The 18879-nt window shown below is 48.1% G+C and overlaps 1 protein-coding gene across 3 annotated transcripts; it reads right to left on the bottom strand.

Moving 5' to 3' along the window:
• Positions 1-887: 887 nt before the first annotated feature.
• Positions 888-18768, bottom strand: LOC149852852 (early activation antigen CD69-like). Of its 3 annotated transcripts, XM_090028224.1 has the most exons (8): positions 18659-18768; positions 14098-14252; positions 11524-11595; positions 9526-9588; positions 7262-7354; positions 3526-3710; positions 2562-2665; positions 888-1311 (listed from the first exon to the last, which is right to left on the bottom strand). In XM_090028224.1, exons 3-8 carry the CDS (start codon positions 11555-11557, stop codon positions 1185-1187), a joined length of 606 nt encoding a protein of 201 aa, XP_089884350.1. In that variant the 5' UTR covers positions 11558-11595; positions 14098-14252; positions 18659-18768; the 3' UTR covers positions 888-1184. The 3 variants fall into 3 exon arrangements, with proteins under 3 accessions (XP_089884350.1, XP_089884351.1, XP_089884352.1); XM_090028225.1 differs by lacking the exons at positions 14098-14252; positions 18659-18768 and having other exon boundaries at positions 7262-8442; positions 11524-11579; XM_090028226.1 differs by lacking the exons at positions 11524-11595; positions 14098-14252; positions 18659-18768 and having other exon boundaries at positions 7262-8442; positions 9526-11496.
• Positions 18769-18879: the final 111 nt, after the last annotated feature.

An 18879-nucleotide genomic window follows, 5' to 3' on the forward strand; every position in this document is an offset into this window, starting at 1 on the left:
GCTCCCCACTCACCTTCTCTCTCCCTCCTCTGGGCTGCCGTTCTCCCCACCTTTTATCCTTCACACCTGCCCATGCACAGGCTAACCTATATATACACACATACTCTTCCAACCTGTCTTGTGACTACTGTGGTTCACTCAACAGTGCAAAACATTCTTATTCCTGTTACAAAACTGCACTGTGCACCCACCCACCTGTGTTCCCACAGGTTTGTGCATCCCTTTGCCCATCAACCTGTGCAGTAAACATCTAAGTGTCTACATGTGCATATGTAATAAATGAACTCTGCAGCAGGGTAGTACCTGTAAATATAAGTACCACCCTGCTGTGGAGTTTTTTTGTGCGCACTCACGTAGACACTGATGGGGTTGGCTGGGTCATAAGTGTGCTTCAGCGTGGGGGCTGCCTCCTGGCTAGCCTCACACCAAAGCACCCTCATGCCCCAGCCAGCCGCTCCGCAGCACATTGAGCCTGGTTGGAGCAGCCCCGGACTGACAGGCTGACCCCTGCTCTGACCCGACTCAGTGTGCTGTGGTCTGGGTGCAAGCATAACTGGCATGCCCAGAGCTTATTACTGTGCATTAATAGCATGGGTAGACATGCCCATCTTGTACTAGAGCCCATAAACCATGACTTGTCAGAAAGGGCTGGGTAACAGGGGGCCTGTCCCATTAAGAGGAGGCAGTCAGCCTTGCTGAGGAGCTGCAGCTGTGTAAAGGCTGATGGCTTCCCAGTGGCTCACTGGGAATCAAAAACCCCAGCAGGCAGAACCAGAGAAAAATGTGGAGGAGATGCATCAGAGATGGGAAAATGTGTGGTGGGAATGCTGAAGCTAAAGCAGACCCCTCCCGGTGTCCAGGACAAAAAGGTTTTTGTTTACTTGCTTTATTGGTTAAAAGACTGTATATTATGGGGCATCCTAAGACACACTCCAAGGAGCAAAGGTCAGCGGGTTCAAAAGACTGGATATTACTGAGGCTTGCTGAGAGATGGTCAGGGAAGGGGCAAAAGCCTTGCTGGAGAGGCCCTCAGGTGGCAACCTGCTACAGGCTGTCAGTAGGGATCAAGTAGGAGCAGTGGTCAGAGAGGTAGGATGCTCCAGCAGAGATGATCAGGTGCAGACTGCAAGCCTACAGGAGAGTCTGCACAGGTCCCTTAAGTCACATTGGATGCTGTGTTGTCCTCAAATCTTCCTTCCGGCACAATTATCTGGCCAGCTGCAGATGAAGTGTCTCTCTGAGGAACACCTGGCGCTGCTGACATTGTTCTTATTGATGTAGGCGCAGTGTCCTTCCCCCATGATCTTAAACCTGCAGTGAGCAGCAGCAGAACTTGTATCAGATTCATTCCTAGCCACATCCAGAGTGACAGCACAGGGCAGTGGAGTTAGGACTCAGCATCTGGGTTTGAGCCCAAATTCCCTGCTGGGGGACTGTTCACACCTCTGCCTTGGGGTGAGATGAAGGGGTGTCCCCAGCTACTCCTAGGGTGGCCAGCATAGAAGACATTCTGGATTTCTGCTACTTTGCCCTCTGTCCTTTATTGATACAAAACCCAATGCCGTTATGTCCTCTATTTTTCTCTTCAAGCTTCATATCAATAGAGGACAGGGGACAACCAAACTGTCTTCTATGATGGCCAGCCCTATGGGAGCTGCATGAAAACAGGGGCTCCAGCCAGGGCCTGCATGATCAGCTAGTATGCTCAGAGCTCACAACATATGTGAGGCTCTGGCAGGAGCTGCACTGATATGGCGGGGAGCTCAGAGAGCTTGCTGCCCATGTGTCACACAGCTGAAGGAGGGTGATTGCACCCCCTCACCAGGATCCTGGATCTGCCCAGGAGCAGGGACTCTCCCCTGTACTTGGGTAAGTTGCTCCTGTGCATGCCATGAGAGGGTGGTGATGTGTATAGAGCCTTCCCCAAAATGAAATTTCCATCATTTTGACCTCTCTTCCCTCCAAAATTGATAGGATTTTTTTTCCATATCTCAAATTTCTATAGAATTGAAATGCCAAGAAAGGCATAAGGGGAGGATAAAAAGCCCACCAAAATGATAAAAAACAACTGCAGAGCTGCTGGCATGTGTCACAGGAGTTATAGCTCCTAGTTCCTGGCTGCATCTCCTGTGATGCACTACAGCCACTCGGTCACTTGATGGGGAAAACAAATTTATGAGAGAGCTCTGCATCCAGGGTGGCCAGGTGATGACCAGGTCCCATAAAGAGGAGCAGGGCCGGAAGGACTGCACACTGCAGTTCCTGGGTCAAGCCAAGATTGACTTGAGTTGACATGAAACAAAAAGCTCAGTTAAATTTCCCTGATGGAAACGTTTGGTCAAATGGCATTTCCTCCTCTCAGGTAGTTTTACTTTTGGCAAAACCAGTTTCCAGAGGGGAAGAATTTAGCCACAGGTCACCCACCAGCTCTACTTCAGCCATTACTGTTAACCCAGAAGGGGCTAGGGGCTGCACCGTGGTTTAGTTCCAGCAGTAAAGGACCTTGCTTTCACAGAGACCTTTGCTCATGTTGAAAAAGCAAAGGAGAAGAGCAGACGTACAGGTCATTGAATATGTTTCCACTGGTCCATCTCCAGGCCTGGTTTGTTTCCCTGTGGAGGCCAATCCAGTAGTGAAGGGGGCCCACGTAACGCTGCATGAATGTCTGGAAGAAAACATCACATGCATTACATGCTTCGTTTCAGGGCAATGTCGTGCCCTGTACCCTCCACTGAGACCAGGCCTTTTGTGCTGGGGGTTGTACAAACACCGAGGAAGGGACAGATTCTGCCCAAAGAGCTCACTGTCTGAGCAGATGGGGCAAAAACATTTTTATTAAATACTCTCTCGCTCTCTGTAGTGGGAAAATAATTTTTCATTTTCTGAAAATTTGTGGGAAAAAGCTTTAAAAAAATGTCAAACCTGCTCTCCCCTTTTTAAGCATTTCCCAAATTTCATAGAATCCTAGAAAAGGAGGGTTGGAAGGGACCTCAGGAGGTCGCATCTCGCCCAACCCCCTGCTCAAAGCAGGACTATCCCTAGCTAAATCTTTCCGAGGTTTTGTTGAGCCAGGCCTTTAAAACCTCCAAGGATGGAGAGTCTACCACCTCTCTAGGTAATCTGTTCCAGAGAGGTGGTTTTAAGGCTATTGATTTTAATTTAGTTTTAATTGAATTTAATTTATTTTTAGGGGTTTTAATTTTTCCAAGTGCAGCATGCCAAAAGCCAGAAGTCAGCTCTGCTGCCCACTCTCCTGCCCTGCCAATATTGAATGAGCGTTTGTTGTTGAAACGAGAGGAGAATGTTTGAGTGGAACCGACTTTTTTTCTCAATAAAAATGTCAGAAGAAATTTCTTGTCCTCACTAGAAGTTTCCATTTTCCTACAAGTTCCAGAGGGAATTTGCTTCCCTAAAACCAGGATCAACTTTTGACTTTCTGGGAGTTTTTGGTTCTGGTATAGCAGACTCTAGGGCTAGGATGTCCCTGGCTCTGGTACAATAACACTGCAGGTCTTTTTTCTTTACCAGTTCAGCTGGGGAATCAATCACACCCAGGGAGGCTCCAAGTGAAGAGCAGTGGCTTTGACTCAAGTTCCAGGACTCTTTAGTTTCTGAGAAGAAGAAACATTTCCCTCGATATCCAACCCATCCGTCTGGGCAGGCAGCAGTGCAAGAAGGCGGACAAGATGGGCAAGGGGGATATTTTTTCTCTGAAAGCAGAGAAGAAACACAATGGTAAGGCATGAACCAACCTCTTCATAGTGCCTGTATCTGAGCTGCAATCTCCACTAGGGAAGGGACTAGGACCCACCACTTCCTTACACATCCAGGGTCCTGCAGGAGACAGGAGCAGAGGATGCTGGGGTCAAGTTGGTGCCATGACCAAAGCACCCTTTTTACCTTTAAATGACTTTCTCAGCCCTGTGAAGTTATGGCCAGTTATGATGATGTTGTGACAGGTGGGGCAGCCCAAATTGCAAGGCCAAAATAAAATTTAAAAATGTTAACTTCACAGCCAGAGGTAAAAATCACGAGGGGTTGGGCACGTTGGCATGAACGCTCCACAAACCCGCAAAATGTCCTCTCTCCAACAGGGTTTATTTCAGGTGTTTCCATGATGGCTGCCACAGGGAACTGAACCAGGACCCTCCAGAGATAAGAACACAACCTGTTAAAGGGCAGAGTACAGCATGAACAACTGGTGCCTCCCAAGACTGGGGAGGCACCATCTGTAGGTGGCAGCACTGGCGGTGAGCAGGGAGCTCTCACAGACACCGGCAGCAGTGTCGGTGGGTGGTGAGCAGGAACCACCAGTGGACACCAGAAGCGGTATCAGCAGCGAGCAGGCATCACATACCTGCGTGAGGAGCTTGGGCTCCCTATTGTTCTGAGCAATGCTAGCATTCCCAGCGACCAGTGATGCATTTCAGATTGGTTGGCTGGCAGCCAACAGGTGCTGGCCTCCATTGGACCAGGTAAATGAGGTCATAAAATCTATATAAGTTAAAGAGTGCCCAGGAGGAGGGGCAGTAGCCATGATGAAAACTGAGAGAGAGAAGAGCTGGACCATCTGAAACTTGCTGTCTCTCTTGAAACTCATGATCTGCCTGCCTCCAGAGGGAATTTCCACCTGCCTCTGGATGATACTTGTGAGTAAGCCACCTGAGATCTAACTAGATATCTAGCTTGCAGTAACTCAAATACATGATCAAAGACTACCCAGCCATGCCAGTTTGCTCTATGGGATTTCTCTGATATTGCTCTACCCTGTACCCTATTCCAAAACTACTCCTTGTAACCAATAAAGATCTCCTTTGTACCTAGTGCAAAGGAGAGGGGCTAGATTATGCCCTGGGGTCTCCTTGGTTCAGCTGACTAAGGGAGACAATTATTTGTGCTTCAGACTAAGGAAAGCACCCTAAGTTCTTGAAGTGTGTCAAGTACCCTCAAGGGCTACTAGGCCTGTGTTTCCCAGGTGGCACAGAGCCAGGATCAATCCAGACCCTGGGTCGTGGTGGCATTACCCCCGGGCTAGTAGGTGTGCTCCAGAAAGGGGGTTGGCCAGACGTGAGGCGCCCCCAGGGAGGCACTTGGAGCCTGGAAGGTGAACAGGCACAGTGAGGTGGGTGGCTCAGCACAGGAGCACCCCCAACTGGCCAGCCACAGTGGGTGGATCCAGGCACCCTCTCCAAGAGCTATTTGTTATGGGGCGATCAAGAGTGTGAGTGTATCTAGTGCATTCTGTGCGACATTCCTTGCTTCCCAGGCCTAGAGGAAAGTGTGTGTAAGATAAAGCTGCTGGGATGCTGTACTCAGTTCTATCAGGGAACCACACAGGGCCTGGCCTAGCCACAAGTTACACCAAGAACCAAGGTAAATCAAGAATCTGTCTCTGCCCGAGTATCAGAATGGAGCAACTAAGAATGAATCTCCAGGCCTGTTGTAGCTCAGGCCCTCCCCCAGCTAAGAGCTTAATTTAAAGTTACAAAGCAGCTCTCTTTTTTTAACTTGACTCTTAAAAGGGCATTTCTTACTTAGCTGCCAACTGCAAGGAAAAAGACATTTCAATTTACTGGTAATATGGTATAGGTTACTGTATTTTTCTGCATATGACACATCCCCATGTAAAATGTGCATCTTGCTTTTTGGAAGACAGACTGTAGAAAAAACAAGTTTTCCAGAGCTATGTGACACTGACTAAGTCCTCCTGGGAAAACAGAGTGTGTCTACATGTGTACATTTACTGTGCAGTAACCAAAATTACTGCACAGTACAGGCATGTATATACATGTGCCTGCCTGTACTATGCAGTAAATATGGTAACTTATGCTGACTTGGTAATAAATTTGATGCCTGCATCATGCAGGCATCAAATTTACACCTGATTAGTCACTGTGCAGTAATGCACATGCAGGCAACTTACTGCACAGTAACACTGGGTGTGTGGACTGACTTGGGACTAACTTTACACCCAAGTCAGTCCATACACAGTGCTAATGCACTTTAACGTGTAGATGGCAGCCTATTCCTGCTTACTGCACACTAATTTACTGCGCAGTGAATTTAAGCCAGCGTAAATGTACATGTAGACATGCCCAGTAGGGGAGTGCGAAATAGGCCCCATTCGATTTGGATTCAGATTCTGTCCCTGATTTGATTTGGCTGAATCCGAATCTGAAGATTAGATCTTGATTCAGAGAATCAGTGATTTGGACACATATACTACTTTAAATGTTTTTTTCCACATACCTTGAGGTACCAGGCATGGCTCATGATTGTTGTGATGCTGGGGAAGATGGAGAATCCCACAGGAGCACTGGGGGGCGCCCCACATGATCAGCAGCGAACCCAGAGGTGGACTGCAAGTACTTCCGGTCCACTTCCAGATCCACCAGGGAGTGTGTGGGGGGCCCCCCTTGTCCTTCCTGGCTCAGCAATTGGCCACGGTGCCCCCCCCAGACCCAGGAGGCACCAGTCGTTGAGCCAGGGAGGCACAGGGGGGCCCCCTGCACACTCTCTGGTGGATCCAGACGTGGACCAGAAGTGCTTCTGGTCCACTTCGGGGTCTGCTGCCAAACACACCAGTTGAGCACCCCCATGCTTCCATGAGACACTCCATAAGCCCCAGCATCACAGCATTTATAAGCCGCCTGGTACCTCGAGGTATGTAGAAAAAACATTTAAAGCTATCTCTATGTCCGAATCACCGAAGCTTTCCAAATCTCTCCAAATTGATTCAGAGAGATTAAAGGGTCCTCTGATTCGATTCAGAGTTAGAGATTTCACCACTGAATCAGGCCAAAAATCTGCTGAATCAAATCAGGGCCCAAAGCTTTGCACAGCCCTAATGCCCAAAGCATCTAGGGAAGTGTGGCATCCCAAGAGATAGGATGAATGAGGCAGCAGGCTGGAGGAACTTTCTGGTGTCTGCTGCCTCACCCACACTGTCTCCAGGGACACCACACTTTCGGGACACTCTAAGTTTTCAGGAGGACTTAGTTTATGACAAGATTAGTCCCCAGACCTTAGCCCAGGCAAGTTGTGAGACTGTTTGTTCTTTACTAGAAGAAATTCTTTATATAAGCTCCTATAAATAACGTGTTGCTTCTATATCATAAGCCTTATTGAGATACTGCCAGTACCTCATTTGCTGCTTCAGGCACAAGTTGCAATGCTCAGCCAAAGCTACAACTGTGAGACAGTTAACATAGGAGTCTGCCATCTTGGTATGCACAGTGTTTCCAGATAGGTCTTTACTCACTAGCCAATGCAATGATGATGATGATCAGAACTGTGATGAGGACAATAGCTGCAATGGGGACACTTTTCTCTTTTAGGCACTTTAGGCTGAAATCTAGAAGAGAGACATGAAAGAAAATCATGTGCATAAGAGATGTATCAGCCACCCCCAGATCATGAGGGTTGCACGTGCCTCCTGTCACAGAAGCATATTTAGCTTCCTTCCAGCGGCAGCTCCTTCCTGCCTGTCTGCCTGCCCACCTCCGCCTCCTTCCATGGAACAGTGGGGCTTCCCTCCACCTGAGGCAGTGGCAGTGCAAGCAGCGGTGGCTCCCTCCCCCTGCCTGCCTCTGCCTCTTCCCACAGAGCAGAAGGGCTTCCCTCCCCCTAAGGAGGTGGCGGTGGTGTCCCTCTCTTCCCCACCTTCCCACCTCCACCTCCTCTTGCAAAGCAGCAGAGCTTCCCTCTGCCTGAAGTGGCAGTGGTGGCTCCTCCCTCCCCTCACCTGCTTGCCTCCACCTCTACCTTTGCCTCTTCTGCAGAGCAGTGGGGCTTTCCTCCACCTAAGGTGGTGGTAGGTCCCTTCACCCTGGTGGCAGCAGTGGTGGCAGTGGTGGCTCCTTCCTCCCACCCACCTGCCTCTGCATCTTCCTGCAGAGCAGTGGGGCTTCCCTCCACCTCAGGAGGTGACGGTAGTGGGCATTGATTTAGGTACTACCAGAATTCTGTGTGTGTGCATGTGTGTTTGTCTGTGGGGGGAGGGTGGGCTGATCTTTAATGAAGGCACACAAATGTCACTGAAGACTAGACCAGCTGCAATTTATGGACATAAATGTTGCTATTTTGTTGGAAGGCTCACTGTCAAATCGTCTTCAGTGACTGAGCCAAGGATTCCTGAAATGCCACCGCTTTGTACCTAAGTTTCTCCTCTGAAGGGCGACAATACAGATACTTTTTGAGATTAGCTGATAAAGAGCACAATGAAAGAGCTGGGTATTGGTTAGTACTATTCTTACTGCCTGAGATGAAGACAAAGCTATTCCTGGTCTCAGTTCATATTCAGGATTTTCAGAAGTGACTACTTATTTTAGACTCACCGAATTTTCAGATGTTCAGTCAGTGATGCCTTAGAAAGTAGCCAGATTTTCCAGGGGCAGGTGCCAAATGCTTGGAAATAATCCAGGGCCTTTTACAGTATTTCATCTTAAAAAGGTCAAAGTTGTCCCATCAACTTTTTTTAACCAAAAGAAAATTGATTGAATTTGTATTTGGTTCAATAAACATTTTCTTGTTCGTTTTCCCAACACGATGGTCGGGCTGGTGTTGGGAACTCAACCCAGCTGGGCTGACTTCCCATCCCCCATGCTAGATTGGGCTGTGGATGGGCTGACTTCCCATCCCCAGCCCGATATAGCACGGGGATGGAACTCAACCCAGCTGGGCTGAGTTTCCATCCCCATCCCAATCATAGGGCTGGGGAGGGGAACTGAGCGATTGGGCTCAGTTCCTTTCTCCAGCCTGATCGCAGCGCTTGGGAGGGAACTGAGCCCAGGCTCAGTTCCCTTCCCCTGCGCTGTGAGCAGCTTCTTGCAGCCTGGTGGCAGGAGATGGGGAGAACCAGGGCTGCTCTTCCGGCTGCTTCTGGGAGCTCAGCCCTGGTTTCCCCGTCTCCCACCACCTGGCTGCTGGCTGCTTCAAAACTTGAATCATTGTGAAACTTTCAAAATGTTTCGACTAGCCTTGTTTTGTTTTGAGGCTGCTTTGAAGTCCTTTGTTTTGATTCATTGTCACTGTTTTGAGCTCAAAATGAGTTAAAACAGCATTGAATCAAAACAGCCAGCAAAATTTTGCACAGTCCTAATAAACAGTGAAATGTGCATCAGCAGTGAGAAAACGGTGGTGATGCGCTTTTGAACTAAAATACATTGAAGGTGTTTTAGTTTCAAAGTGCACCACCACCATTTTCCTAGTGCTATGACACATTTCGCCATTTAGAGTAATGAATGTGACACAGCTCCAGACATGTCAGTTTGTGTGCTCCACAGACTTGATTAACCATGTCTGCTCTATGTTGCCAGATTCCCAGCATGTTGGAGCAGATAAACATTTGTGTATAAATACCCCATGGTTGTTTTGTGATGCTTTAATGCACATTAAAATAATCTAATGCACATTACAGCGCACATGTAAATGTGCCTGGTGTCTCTCTCTCCAAAACTCAGCACAGGGAAGCTCAATTATCATCTTTAAGTGATATGCCTAATAAATAACAAAATAAGTATTTACGGGAAGCTCTCCTCTGATGTTCTGTTGTCACCTGAGAAGGCAGTGTTGACTCTATCTCGCCACCTGTCACAAAAAAAACCCAGACTCTCACTCACAATGGTCAATTAATTCTTCCATGCAGGGCCTGCTGCAACATAAGATAATTAATACATTCCCCCTACTCAGTGTCTCCAGATCCTGGGTCCTTAATGTTTTGTGACAAGGCATCCTGTCCTATATTGAAGAACTAGAGTTACACATTTGGCAACTTGTATATCACATCACCCCCTCCAGTGGCTCAGAACAAAACCAACACCTGTTACTACCAGCTCATGAAGCAATGCAGAATGTATAATCTGGTGCTGAACAGCCAAAATTTGACCTTTACTGATAAGCTCACATGAAGTCACTACAAGAATATTTCACTAATTTTTGCCCAGTTCATATATTTTGAATAAGCTTCTTTCATGAGGCTTGGCTAATGACACTTGCCAAAAATGGGTGCTTTGGTCTTTTTACTAGCTATTGCATGGAAGAGTGCAGTCTATTGCTGCCACCTGCTGAAGAAGTTACTTCTTCAGTTTGCAGAGTAAGAGACTTGTACTGTAGCTCTAGAAGTCCTTGGTTCAAGCCCTGCTGGTGACCCTGTATGAAGTCATTCCAAGAGAAGAATCTGTGCTGTAGAGAGCAATAGGCAATTAATAAATGCATCTGAAAAGAAAAAAAAGAACAGGCAGGAGGGACTCAGAGAAATCAATATTTGCCTAGGCTGACCATAACATATCAGTGGACAGAGGGTTCAGTCTACACCAGATACACACCCCATGTAGGGTGTCAAACAGAATCAAGACTAAAGCTCACACAGGGAGCATCTACACAAGATGCTAAAAGCTCAGTAGACTAAATTGTACTGTGCAGTGCTGCATCATGGCAAAAGCTGTGCTAATATATTAATGTGCAGCAGAATTCATTTACTGTGCATTAGTGTCACCTAAAAGACATGCACCAGCACTACTGTGCAGTAGTGCTGATTACAGTGCATTGAGTACCTCTTACAGGTACGAAATGTAATGCACCATAATTACAGCGCATTAATGTACATATAGACATGCCTACAGAGTTTAGCTAAGCCTTTTGGCCCTTATCCTAACTAGCAAGGCATTGTGGAAGTTTAACTAATAGCTTGACATAACACTACAAAAAGGTTTATTCTAAAATGCACAGGCCAAGAAAGAGTGTGTCATATACCAGCTGGAGGGCTGATCTTGGTCTGCAAAAGCTAGAGACCAGTTCAAAACCATTAAAGTGTCAGACATAATATCCTTGCCAACATTTTTTTTGCATGGATTTCACTCTGAATATTCTTGCTGCCTGTATCAATGCTCAAAGCACTGGTGGTTCTGCCATTTAAATGGCACCACAGAGAGGGAAAAAGTATGTTCCTTTGACCTATTTTGAATTTTCCATATTCTCACTTTGCTGACTGACCTCTTCATCCTATGCTTCGAGAGCTGAAGAAAAGAAGCTGCTCATTCTTCTTCTCTTCTTCAGCAATCCCTTACAGGCGAGTATGACTGTCTTGTATGATTGTCTTATCTGTGGGTCCAGAGATGGCTCACATCCTCTTCTCCAACTGAGGAATTATTTCAGCCTTTTCTATTCTGGCCTCTCCCTGACATGCATAAGCCTGACCTTTTCATTTGCTCCACCCAGGGTTTCCTGTCTCTTGGCCCTTCTCTTCGCTTTTCCCCGAGCCCTCCGTAGTGCCACAACACCATGTCGGAGAGACGGTGCAGAAGGTACTCCCTGTTCACTACCCCAGATCTCCAGCTGGACCTACAGTCCTCCCAGGGTAGGAGACACACAACTAATGGAAAAGAAAACCCTGAAGTAGATGAATGGATTTCCATATCTTCTTTACCTCTCATAAAAAGCAGACCAAAACTGGGGTTGTCTCTCTACAACTTTGTTAGGCCTCTCAAAAATCCCTCTTCATGAAGGGAAAAACTGATTACTTACTAGTATCATGTCCATGTACTCTCTCTTCTGCCATTCTCTGACCAATCAGCAGTAAGACTGGGACATTTCCACCTATCAGAAAACAAGAGAGAAGCAACGTTTTTTTAATTGGTGATATCATTTTATCCGGCCAGATGTTAGATGAGTTTTCAGAAACAAAGTGCTCATGACATCATCACTTGGGGCAAATCCAGGGAGTGGTGCAGTTGCAGGCCCCTCCTCCCTTCCCCCCGATTCCTGCTCCAATTAAACCTTAATACCAACTGCCTGGGAGGGCCAGCAACATTTCTATTCAGGCAATGCTGACAGAGTCAATTGGTTCCTCATTATAATCCACCTGATTCCTGCTAAGTGTTCTTCAGTCCATGGGTGTTAAAGACCCAGTCTCCTTTTCAATGATCTTGATGTTTAACTGATTTGCTATCCTTCTGTGATTTGCTGCCAGTTAGCCATTCCTAGAACCATCTCTGTTTTATTTCACAGCCCTTCAGACTGTTTTTAGTTCTAGCTAAAAACATTAACTCAAATGCCTTGAGTAATATAAAGATATTAACTCCAGCAGACATTAAGTCAGGTGTGGCAATGACTGATACTGAAGGATGGGATACGCTGTCAAGATACTCAAAAAGGCTAGATTTTGCTTTAGGAATCTGATTAAGAAAAGTGCATTTAACCATAATGACTACGGGACTAATAAAACAATGTCTTTTAACTATTTTTGCCTACTTTGTTGCATTTTTAACTTGATATATTGCCTAGTAAATTAATGTACATTCCAGTAAAATTGTATCTGGTTTTGCTTTGATATTAAATTCAATAATACAGCTCTGTCCCCTTGCCTATTAGTAATTCTCCTAATTTCTCTTTAACTGGAAAAAAATATGTGGTGGGTTAGATGTGATGATGCACCACATCATCTGCACCCCGCTTTTCAAACTCTGAAATTGGCCCATGACGATCACTCGGGATGGGTTATTTGAGGCATGCACCTCAAAAACTCCCCAAGAATACTTGGAGCAGAAGCAATACAAGAGAAGTAACTAATGACTGAATACCTTGAATTTTTGTCATATAGGCTGAACACCCTCAGGGTGTAGCACAGAGATGAACACAGAGGATGAATGACTTGCCCAAGGCAACATAGGAAGTAAAGTGCCAGGATGCGTGCAGCATCCAACCCAATGGAACCGCAAACTGGTAACATCCCAGGCAGTGTCCTGAGGCAGCTGGCAAGTGGCTGGGTGGGTGGTCCAATTTGGTGTTGTGAGCAGTTTTTTGGGGGTTGGCTAAAATTCATTTCCTTCTGATTCCGGGTACTTCACACTAGGGATGCCAGCTCTGTTTCAATCTATTCTGGGAGGTTTCTGGAATGCCAGCGTGTGCACCAAACACAACACAGACATGTCTGCATGCTCATACTTACCAGTTCCGGTTACGGTGAGTAGACATTATGTCCAAAAGGCAAATGCACACTACTATTCCATTTTAAAAACCCACTGGACTACTGTATAAATTGGATGCAAAATTTAATACTTATTTTAATGAATGCCTTATCATTTGTCTCCTGGGTGACTCTCAGCAGTCTGCTGGAGATGTATATACAGCTCCTGGACGGGGGTGCATGCTGGTGCATGTGAGTCCCTTGAGCGTGGCGGTGCACCCCCTGCAAAAAGGTGCCACCAACACTGTTGGTGGCATCTGCAGGCGGTTGCCACTTGCCACACCACAGGTGGCATCTGTGGATGGTCCACAATGACTGTTGGCCACTGCTAGCACCTGCAGGTGGTCGCTGACCCGTGGTTGACGATCACCACCCCTTCCTGTGCCTCCTGTGGGAGGTCCCATCTTACTGCTACCAGGCTTCCACCACTCCCGCTGCCAGGACACATACCGGCCATGCTTCTGGAGAACTTCAGGGCAATCCTGGAGGGTTGGCAACCCCTATTCCACCCCCCCACCCCGCAAACCTTTACTAAGGGAATGGGATATTCAAAAAAGCAGGGAGAATGTGAAAGAGAAAAAAATATATGTGATTTGTGGTTGCTGGTGGTCTGTGTGTGGTAGGGGAGTGGCAGAGGCCTGCAGGAAAACTTGAGAGGGATTTGCTAGACAGAACAAAGCAGACACACATGAAAAGTACCTGGCAAAGTTCATAAACAATGCAGAATCTGTGTGGCATATACTTAAGATCCGGAGGGGCTTACACTTATTTCCAGCAGAAAGAGAGTGGGAGGCAAAAACCACACACACAGGAGGGCATCTTGCATTTCTCGTTCTTCCACCTCCCCCACAGACCTGTCCCAACATCTGGACCCATCACCTCCCCAGTTATCAACTCTAACAACAATGAATACTTTAGTGTGATGACTTGTGACTGCAGTTTACAAAGATCCCTGCATCTCTGCTGGCAGAAGCCCTTACTCACCTACTGCCTCCCTGGATCAAATATGCATGGACTATAGAAACACAACAGTGGGCTCTGGAGTATGCCTCTACATCTATTTAGGGGATGCCAATGGGCTGCAATGGGGACAGCTGAGTTTTGCTCCTGACTGTGCTGCTCTGGGTACTTACAGGTCAGTCCAGTTCTCTACTGACGTCTTCTGGCCCTTTTACCCCTCATCCGGGCAACAGCGATTTCAGGCTCCCCAGAAAGATGCTGTGGCTTCTGCGATGGCACCACATAGCAAATGCTAACTCCTTCCCGCAAAGCTGGATACAGCTGCCACCTACAACACAAGAAATGTGAAATATGAAGGAACATCCCACACCCAGCTGCGCCCAAGGACACACAACAATGCAAGGCCTCATATGAAATAGATTAATAGCATCACAGAATCAGTGAGAAGTAGGGAAAGGGGTCAGCTAGCCCAGCCCCTTGCCTGAGGCAGGATCATCCCTACCCGAACCATCCTACACAATCCATCATCGAAACTCTATATAAAACTACTATCAACCCTAACACACCACAGGCATACCACCCTAACCTGGCACAGGTAAAGCAGGGGAACCATGGCAGCCAACATCTTGCTTCTGTGAAATGTCAACACCATGCTGAAGAGATATGGGGTCAAGGGGCACACCCCTTCCTACAGAGAAAGGTAAAAAACCTCGCAGTTCATACCAGTGTGATCATGGACTAAAATTCCCTCCTGGCCTCAAATATCATGATCAGTCTGACCTTGAGCAGACGGGAAAGACCCACTATCCAGGAACTTCTGGTTTTGGCCCCAGCAGGAGCATTGGCACACCCATCAAAGTCCCCAGCCTTTGCTGTAGCTTTGGTAGGCGTGCAAACAAATTCACAAAATGAACCCAATGGTTTCAGATAAGAATCTGTGTGCATCTAGATGAGTGTGGACACGAGGTATGTAGTGCTGCAAATGAGTCTGCAGCGCCACATGCTGCACATGCAGGTGTTCCCCATGCTGCTACTTTGTAAAGGAGCAGGGCAGTGCATGTGGCAGCAGTACACTCCACCCAGAATTGAAGCTTGACCAGCCAGAGGCTCACTCCAGCTGTCAACCAGGCTCCCTGCTGCAGAAGCAGTATTGCCAACCCCACTGTGTCAAAAAACATGAGACAAACTCTTAAAAATCAAGAGATTTGGAATTTACATCATGAGATGCTATTTTTGAAGTGTGTGTGTGTGTGGTGGGGTGTTATTTGTGAAAGTGTAGGGGTCTGTGGGGGGGTGTGTAGGGTTTGGAGACTGGGGAGGGGGGGTCCCTGCATGCCCTGGCAGGATTCAGGGTAGTGTGGGTCAGGAGCGAGGGGCAGCTGCAGGGCTGGGGGGGGCTGTGGCTTGGGAATGTGGGACACACACACACATAGTCACCCATGGCTCTGTTGCGTGTCTTGCCCCAGCCCTGGGGCCCCATTCACCCCGGCCCATTCCCCACTCCCTCCCTCACTGTGGGGGCCTTGATCTGACCCCTCACTGCCCCGGGGGCCTTGATCTACTCCCCCCTCCCCACCCTGCCCCCTACCTTCCACCGACTTACCAGCTTGGCACTCTCTACCTGAGCCAGAAGAAAAAAATCTTAAGATTTGATCTCTCTATCGCGAAATCATGAGTCAATTTGATTTGGCTATCCAGAGTCTCATGATTTTTTTCATAAGAGTTGTCATTACTGCAGAAGTGCCATGGTTGCAATTCCTGGAGGCCCCTGGGATCCCAGGTAATACTGCTGGGGCTAGTACAGTTGCCTTTAGTTTAAAAATGTTGAGAGCCACTACTGTAAGTCAGTTTTCCAACCAGCTCCACTATTACTTAATCCTCACACAACTCTGTGCGCAGCATTGACATCCAGTGACTGTTCAGGGTAATGCAGGCCATATGTAATACCAGTTCTTTCTCATAAGGGAAAAGATAGGGCAAGGCAGTACATTACAGCATGTTTTAGAGAAACATAAGCTTTCCTATGTGACAGCCTACTTCATCAGATGATACCCTTCCCTGCCTTCTGCTTGACTTCAAACTAACACAGCTGACCACCTGTCTTCCTAGAGGGGAGAATATATATCCAAAGAGCGACTGTCTTGTGGACTCACCCCTGCTATTTCCAGTCAAACTTCTACTACTTGCCCATCACTCTCATTTACCCAGGATCCTTCTTGATCATTCTGGGGGACATCTACATGTACAATTAGCATGTAGCAATAAACTCCAGCACAGTTTGCATTGGAGTTTATTGCTCTCAGTGCAGCATAAGCATGTGTGCCCAGAACCACCGCACATTGAACTGGGGAAGAGCAGCAGGTATTTGACAATCCTGGGTCCTCAATTAGCCATCCAGCTATTGATTAGACACAAAGGCGGTTTGAAGCTATGTATTGATAAAAGCTCACAGGAACAGGGGATTAAATAGGAGATTGTGGTGGGTAAGGATCACAAATTTGGGGACCCACATTCAGTGCGGGTCAGTGACAAGACCGGCAAGAGGAGTGGCTGGGACACCAGGTGAGTAGCGGCGCCAAGTGGTAGATGCTACAGAAAGAGATTTGTGAGTCCCCAGCACTGAAATGGAGCTTCTGCAAGCAGGGGGGTGCTGCTGATGGTGTGCAGAGAGCCTGTCTCCCCGTGGCAGCAGCCCCAGCCCCAGCCCATGCTGCTACAGCAGCAGCCAGAGCAATAGTAGCTGCTGCTTGAGTGCAGATAGCAGGGACAGGTGAGACCCTGTCCCCCTCCCCACCTCCCATGCTGCTCTCCAGCAGTCAGAATAACCCCCTTCCCCTAAATCTGACCCAGGTGCTGAATGAACTCCCTATGCTTCTGTCTTCTTAGGATTTTTTTAAAGCCTACAGTTGTGATTGCTATGGCAGCTGAACTCTGGTACCAGCCTGTGGAGTGCATGTGCTCCTCATTACTTTTTGCAGATGGTGCTGGTGTGCAAAGTTGGGGGCATTGCCAGGCTCCTGCTTCTGACTTCCTGTGTCCTGGCACAGTAAAATCATTGGGCTTATGCCCTGCTTGTCTACCTACTTGCATTCTCCTCCCCGCCACACTTAAAGGGGAATAGCTGCCATAGCTGCTTCCCAGTCTGGCTCTGCATGTGCTTATTGCAAAGAGAAAATTATTCTGGCACACATCCAGGAGGGGCCAGCAGGGGACTGCATGCTTAGGGGCAACCAACATGGGTTCATTAGCAGCAGGTCCTGTCAGACCAACCTGGTGGCCTTCTATGATCAGATCACCAAATCATTAGATGCAGGGGTAGCAGTGGATCCAGTCTTTCTGGACTCTTGGAAGGCCTTCGACACTGTCTCTCACCCTGTTCTCATTAAGAAACTGGGGGGCTGTGGTGTCGACACCCACACAGTCAAATGGGTCGCCAACTGGCTGGAGGGTTGCACCCAGAGGGTGGTAGTGGATGGATCATTTTCGACCTGGAGGGATGTTGGCAGTGGGGTCCCACAGGGCTCGGTCCTCAGGCCCGCGCTGTTCAACATCTTCATCAGTGACTTGGAGGAGGGGATAAAAAACACCCTGTTCAAATTTGCTGATGACACTAAGATGTGGGGGGATGTGGGCATGCTAGAAGGAAGCAACAGGCTACAATCAGACCTAGACAGGTTACAAAGGTGGGCGGATGAGAATAGGATGGGATTCAACACAGACAAGTGCAAGGTGATGTACCTCGGGAGGAACAACCGGCACCATACCTACAGGTTGGGGAACTCCCCTCTTGTCAGCACGGAGGCGGAAAGGGATCTGGGGGTGATCATTGACTTCAAGATGAACATGGGCCGGCAGTGTGGGGATACAGTCAGGAAGTCCAACCGCACCTTGTCGTGCATGCACAGATGCATCTCGAGCAGGTCCAAGGAGGTGATCCTCCCCCTCTGTGCGGCACTGGTCAGGCCGCAGCTGGAGTACTGCGTCCAGTTCTGGGTGCCACGCTTCAGGAGGGATATGGCCAGCATGGAGAGGGTCCAGAGGAGGCCACTCGCATGGTCAGGGACAGCAGGGCAGGGGCTATGAGGAGAGACTGAGGGACCTGAACCTGTTCAGTCTCCAAAAGAGAAGGCTGAGGGGGGATCTTGTGGCCTGTTACAAACTAGTCAGGGGGGACCAGCAGGCATTGGGGGAGTCACTGTTTCCCCGAGCACCTCCAGGAGTGACCAGGAATAATGGTCACAAGCTGGCAGAGGGTAGGGTTAGGCTAGATATCAGGAAGCGCAACTTCATGGTCAGGGTGGCTAGGATCTGGCACCAACTTCCAAGAGAAGTGGTGCAGGCTCCTACCCTGGGGGTTTTTAAGAGGAGGTTAGACGAACATCTAGCTGGGGTCGTTTGACCCCAGTACTCTTTCCTGCCATGGCAGGGGGTCGGACTAGATGATCTGCTCAGGTCCCTTCCGACCCTACAAACTATGAAACTATATCTATATCTATGGGGGGGGGGTGTATGTGTGTGTGTGTGTATATATATATATATATATATATATCTCCTCTATCATAGATTTCATTGCACCTTTTCTTTTTAAAACCACCTTAAGAAAACTGAGCACCCACTACAATAACCACACCCACTCCCCTGTGCCTGGGCACGCCCACACTCTGCCCTTATCTAACCCAATCACAGTTCCTTAGCCCAGCCCCAATTTGGGGTTTCCCTTCTCAGTTCACTTACAGTCCTTGTTGCTGTTGATGTTGCTGATCCTGTTGTTGCCCTCCTTGCTGTCTTCGGGTCCAGTTGTGTCATTGTTCCCTTTGTTCTCCCGGCCCACTTCCCCTCCCCGGGGGACATTGAACAGCCTGTGCCACGTGTCCCTTTTCTAGGTGGAGCTGGCTGAGGTCTCTCCGGCCTCTCCCACTGCTTTCCGGTAGCAGGACTGGAGTTTGCTCAGAAAG

The sequence above is a fragment of the Crocodylus siamensis genome, chromosome 15, assembly GCF_052110815.1.
Source record: "Crocodylus siamensis isolate JL-2025a chromosome 15, ASM5211081v1, whole genome shotgun sequence".
NCBI classification, from domain to species: domain Eukaryota; kingdom Metazoa; phylum Chordata; order Crocodylia; family Crocodylidae; genus Crocodylus; species Crocodylus siamensis.

Excerpts from the sequence above, each read along its gene's own strand:
- LOC149852852 (XM_090028224.1), bottom strand. The coding sequence starts at position 11,557 with ATGGCAGAAGAGAGAGTACATGGACATGATACTA. Across the intron at positions 2,666-3,525 it reads TTGATTCCCCAGCTGAACTG|ACATTCATGCAGCGTTACGT; the intron begins GTAAAGAAAAAA and ends GTTTTCTTCCAG. Across the intron at positions 1,312-2,561 it reads GGAAACATATTCAATGACCT|GTTTAAGATCATGGGGGAAG; the intron begins GTACGTCTGCTC and ends TGCTCACTGCAG.